Below are 4,872 nucleotides of genomic sequence, written 5' to 3' on the forward strand. Positions count from 1 at the left end.
CCTCCCTCCCCGCCCCAGGAGCTGTCCCCTCCCCCCTGCAGCAGAAAAATCGCCACCAAGGAAGAATTCAAGTTTTAAAACAGGAGCCTAAACTGGGGGGGGGGAAGAAAGGGGGAGCGACCCCCCCCCATGCTGGAGATGAAGCTATCGCTTGGGGGAGAGAAACTGGCATGGGTCTGCCCCCCCACAAAGGGTGGGGGAGGTGGGAGACCCAGGCCAATGGGTGGGGTGGGGGGATTAAAGCAAGTTAAGATGGCGTCTGAAATCCCTGCCCCCCAAGTCACTGCAAAGGGGGCAGGGGGGCTCAGGAGGAAGGAGCCCTCTGCCCTGCCTGGGGGGGGTCCACGGGGACAGAGCTCCTCATTGGCTAGAGCCGCTCATGTGACCACGGGGGGGGAGTGTCCCTTCAGCCCTCCCCCGGCCCGGAAGGGGGACAAACAAGCAACGAAAACAAACTGGTGCCGCCCCCCCCGGCCACGCCCGCCTCCCCCCCCCCCCAACCCGGCAGGGTCCAGCCGATTCCAGTGTCAAAAATAGAAGCTCTGGGGGGGCGGGAGGGGACACTAGGGGCCGGCGCTGCCCGAGGGCCAGGGGTTGAGGCGGCACTGCGGGCAGCAGCCCGAGTAGACCAGCACGTCGCAGGCCTGGGAGCGCTGCCCGGCGTGCCAGCCGGCCGGCCAGCCGGGGCAGAGCCGATAGGCCTCCAGGTCGCAGATCAGCTCCACCACCTCGTCCACGGTGGTGAGGCGGGCGGGGTGGCTGGCGTAGACCTCGTGCTCGGGGGGCACGGGCAGCTGGCGCGCCACCACCTGGAAGAAGAGGCCCGGGCGGATGTGGATGACGGTGGCGGCCATGGTGGAGCGGGCCGAGCGCTGGACCAGCCGCAGGTCGGGGCCCCCCAGGGGCGGCTGCACCTCCCAGTGGGCCGGCAACGGGATCTCCTGCAGCTCAGCCAGGAACTCCCGCAGCACCGGGTCCAGGGGCGCCCGCCCCGCCAGCGCCCCCAGGCTGTAGATCTCCATGATCTGCGGGCATGGGGGGGGACGGGGGGGTTAGGGGGGGCTGGCCGGTGCCACCCTGGTCGTCCCCAGCGCCGAACTGCCCCTGCCCCCCCAGCACCAGGCCCCCAGCACTGCCCCCATACACCCCCTCAACACCGCCCCCTAGCGCCAGACGCCCCCAGAACTGCCCCCAACATGGCCCCTGCCCCCCCGGCACTGCCCCATACACCCCCCAGCACCAGACCCTCAGCCCACCAGAACTGCCCCCTCCCCCCATACTGCCCCTGCCCCATCCCTGCCCTCATACACCCCTCAACCCTGCCCCTAGCACCAGATGCCCCCAGCACTGCCCCCTTCCCCCCCATACTGCCCCTGTCCCCCCAGCACCAGCCTCCCAGAACTACCCCCATGCACCCCCGTTACACCCATCCTCCCAACACAGGCCCCTGCCCCCCAGAGCACCAGCCCCCTGCTCTCTCATGGCCCTCACGGAACAGCCTTCCCCCAGCACCCTGCCCCCCCCCATCGCGTGCCTGCGCCGAGCCCCCCCACTCACCACCGGGGTGCGCTCCTCCTCCTCCTCGTCCTTGTCAGCTGGGTCCAGAACCACCACTTCCCTGGCCAGCCCCCGGCCCTCCATCCGCAGGGGCACCCCGGCCGGCACCTGCAAGGGAGAGGGGTGAGCGCTGGGGGCGCCCCGAAGCCTGCCTGGGGCAGCTCCCGGGGAACCTGGGCTGGGAGCCCGGACTCCTGGCTTCTCTCCCTGGCCCTGGGAGGGGAGTGGGGTCTAGAGGTTAGAGCGGGGGGGGGGGGCTAGGAGCCCGGACTCCTGGGTTCTCTCCCCAACGCTGGGAGGGCAGAGGGCTCTCGGGAGCTGGGGGGGTTCTTACCGGTGCAAGGTCCCATCCAGGCTCCACCTTCTCCTGCTTCACCAGGGGTGGGGCGGAGCGGAGCAGGGTGGGGGCCGGCTCCTGCAGGGGGGAGAGAGACCGGGGACAGGACTGAGCCCGCAGAGCCAAGGCAGCCAGTAGGGGGCGCTGCGGGGATGCAGGCGCAGGGGCCGGCCCTCACCCCAGCACGGGGCACGGAGCCAGGACCCCTGGGTCACCCCAAGGGAGAGGACTGGTCCCAAGCCGGGCACCACTGGAGGGGGACACCCAGGGGGAATGGGGGACGCCCCGGCTGCCCCCTCTCACCTCCAGGTGGGCAGGGGGCGGGGGTGTGGCTGGTTCCTCCTTCACGTGCTGCAGCAGGAGGGGGAAGCTCTGGGGGGCGTCGCGGAGCAGGACGAAGTCCCTGCCCGGCCGATCCTTCAGCAGCACCAGCTGCCCGGGCGCCTCGGCAACCCCCTTCTCCGCCAGGAACCGCAGCTCCCCGCCCGGCGGGCACTCCTTCTCCTGTGGGGCAGAGCACAGCGTCAGGGGGCAGCACAGAGCCCCCCAAAGACAGCCAGCCCCCGACGCCACCGCCGAGCAGGGAGAACCCAGGAGTCCTGGCTCCCAGCCTCCTCCCGCTCTCACCACTTGACCCCACTCCCCTCCCAGAGCCAGGGAGAGAACCCAGGAGTCCTGGTTCCCAGCCCCCCCTGCTCTAACCACTAGACCCCACTCTCCTTCCAGAGCCTGGGAGAGAACCCAGGAGTCCTGGTTCCCAGCCCCCCAGCTCTAACCACTAGCCCCCCACTCCCCTTCCAGAGTGAGCCGAATCCAGGCAACCTATGGGGAGAAGCGAAATTAACTCTCATTCCCCGGCCCAGCAGTGCAGCCGACGTCCCAGATCGTCCCCCCCACGCACACGCTGTCACCACCCCAAGTCACTGATGGGGACAAGCACACAGAGGGGGAAGGTCTTGACCAAAGAGTCACAGGGCAAGCCAGGGAGAGAACCCAGGAGTCCTGTCTCCCAGCCCCCCCGCTCTAACCACCAGCCCCCACTCCCCTCCCAGAGCCGGGAGAGAACCCAGGCGTCCTGGGCTCCCCTCCCCCCAGGCTGAGCGGTAACCGGGCCGGAAGGACGAGCGGGAAAGGCGGAGCGGAGGAAGAAAGAGAGAAGCGCGAGTGTCTTTGCCCCGGGCCGAGCGCCTGGGCCTGGGGGGGCGGGCAGGGCAGGGCAGGGCAGGGGGGCGGGCCGCCAGGGGGGCGGGGCAGGGGGAGGTAGTTACCTGCGGCGGGGCACTGCCCCGAGCCCAGCGCTGCTGGCCGCTCCCCTTGACCCGCCGCCCCACCTGCTTGATCCGGGCCGGCTGGCGGCTGCGGCCGATCCTGCGCCTCCAGGCCTTCCGGGGGGCCAGCGCCCCCGCCCCCTCCTCCGCCTGCCCGCGGCTCCACACCGCCGGCAGCAGCCGCTTCTGGGGAAGGGAAAGAGAGGGAGAGACAGAGCCAGAGCCGGGCAGGCGGCGAGCGGGAGAGAGAGAGGGAGAGAGAGAGAGAGAGAAAGAGAGAGAGAGAGAGCGAGAGACAGGGAGAGCGAGAGTCGGCCCGGTCCTGCCCATCCCCACGGCCTCTGGGCGCCTGCACTCCAGCCCCTCCCCAGCCAGCGACAAGGGCCCCACAGCCCGGCCTGCACACGCACACGGCCCCCCCCCGGATGGGAGTCACTGAGTTCGGGGGGCCCTTCCGCCTGCCCCAGAGAGCGGGGTGCAGGGCAGGGGAGTTCGGCTGCACAGGGAGGGTGCAGGAGGTGCGCAGACACCTGGTCATGATGTTTGCATCAAGGGTCCAGATTTACAGAAAGGCAGAGAAAAAGAACCCAGGAGTCCTGGCTCCCAGGGCCCCTGCTCTAACCACTAGACCCCACTCCCCTCCCCGAGCCGAGCAGAGAACCCAGGCGTCCGGTTTCACAAGCCCCTTCTGAACAGTGCCTCTGACTCTGTGCCAGGCCCAAACAGCCCCGAGAACTGCAGGTGAAGAGCGCGGCCCACCGGCCGCTAAGACCTGCGCTCAACTCCCATTGACATCCCCAGGAGCTCGGCGCCTAAACCCACGGCAGCTCTGGGCCCCAAGCACCCTCCCGGGAGGCGAACGAACCCAGCGGGGACAAAACCACGCTCTGCCGGGCCCAGATCCCGCTCCGCGCGGACGGCGCGGCTGCGGAACTCCATGCCACAGGACGAGCAGGGCAAGAGGGCTGGACGCGGGCCGGGAGGGAAGACGCTCCCCTGATGTGGGGCACAGAGCCCAGGCGAGCGGGCAATAGGAGGGGTGTGCCCCACACAAAGGGCTCCGTCTCCCCTCCCCAGGGCATTGGGCCTGCTCCAACGGCCACAGTCGGACGGGAGCCCCAGAGCTGTGGAGCATTTTGGGAGCCCACCAGAGCTACGGCCCCCGCCCCACCTGAGCCGAGCCGGAGTCACTCCAGCCGGGGCAAGCACCCGCCCCGCCCGAGCCCAGCCGGAGCCACGCCAGCCGGGGCCACGCCAGCCGGGGCAAGCGCCCGCCCCGCCCAAGCCCAGCCGGAACCACGCCAGCCGGAGCCACGCCAGCCAGGGCAAGTGCCCGCCCCGCCCAAGCCCAGCCGGAGCCACGCCAGCCGGAGCCACGCCAGCCGGGGCGAGCACCCTCAAGTCCCTTCCAGCTCAGCGCTCGGCACCGTGCCCCTGCCCTCCCAGAGCAGCCGGACCCCACAAGCCGGGCGGGCAGGGCACCAACCATTGCGAAGCGCAGGCACTGTCTCCAGCGGCACTTCTGGCGCTTGAGGTTCTCGCCACCGAACTTGGGCTTGTCCCGGCAGAAGTCGCAGCGGCCGCAGTCGGCTTTCAGCAGACAGGCCTCGCACTCCCCGCACTTGCGGTTCCGCCGGCTCTTGGAGCAGAGCTGCCGGGCGGGGAGAGAGGCGCCGGGTCAGAGCGCGGGGGGGGGGGGGGGGGGGGGGG

The 4,872-nt window shown here is 70.5% G+C and overlaps 1 protein-coding gene across 7 annotated transcripts in view; it reads right to left on the reverse strand.

Annotated features, from left to right (window-relative positions):
• Positions 1 to 483: 483 nt before the first annotated feature.
• The window catches only part of MBD1 (methyl-CpG binding domain protein 1), an 11,484-nt gene continuing 7,095 nt past the window's right edge, over positions 484 to 4,872 (reverse strand). For 5 of the 7 annotated variants that reach the window (XM_026662967.2, XM_029914132.1, XM_029914128.1 and 2 more), the window contains 5 exons: positions 4,649 to 4,813; positions 3,163 to 3,348; positions 2,198 to 2,398; positions 1,558 to 1,665; positions 484 to 1,025 (listed from right to left, as the gene is read on the reverse strand). In XM_026662967.2, coding sequence (XP_026518752.1) covers positions 564 to 1,025; positions 1,558 to 1,665; positions 2,198 to 2,398; positions 3,163 to 3,348; positions 4,649 to 4,813 — 1,122 coding nt within the window. In that variant the 3' untranslated portion in view covers positions 484 to 563. The remainder of the gene's footprint in view (positions 1,026 to 1,557; positions 1,666 to 2,197; positions 2,399 to 3,162; positions 3,349 to 4,648; positions 4,814 to 4,872) is intronic. The other 2 variants (XM_029914130.1, XM_029914133.1) reach the window with 2 other exon arrangements.

Source organism: Terrapene carolina, unplaced genomic scaffold, assembly GCF_002925995.2.
Source record: "Terrapene carolina triunguis isolate 2854851 unplaced genomic scaffold, T_m_triunguis-2.0 Scaffold31562, whole genome shotgun sequence".
Lineage (NCBI taxonomy): Eukaryota > Metazoa > Chordata > Testudines > Emydidae > Terrapene > Terrapene triunguis.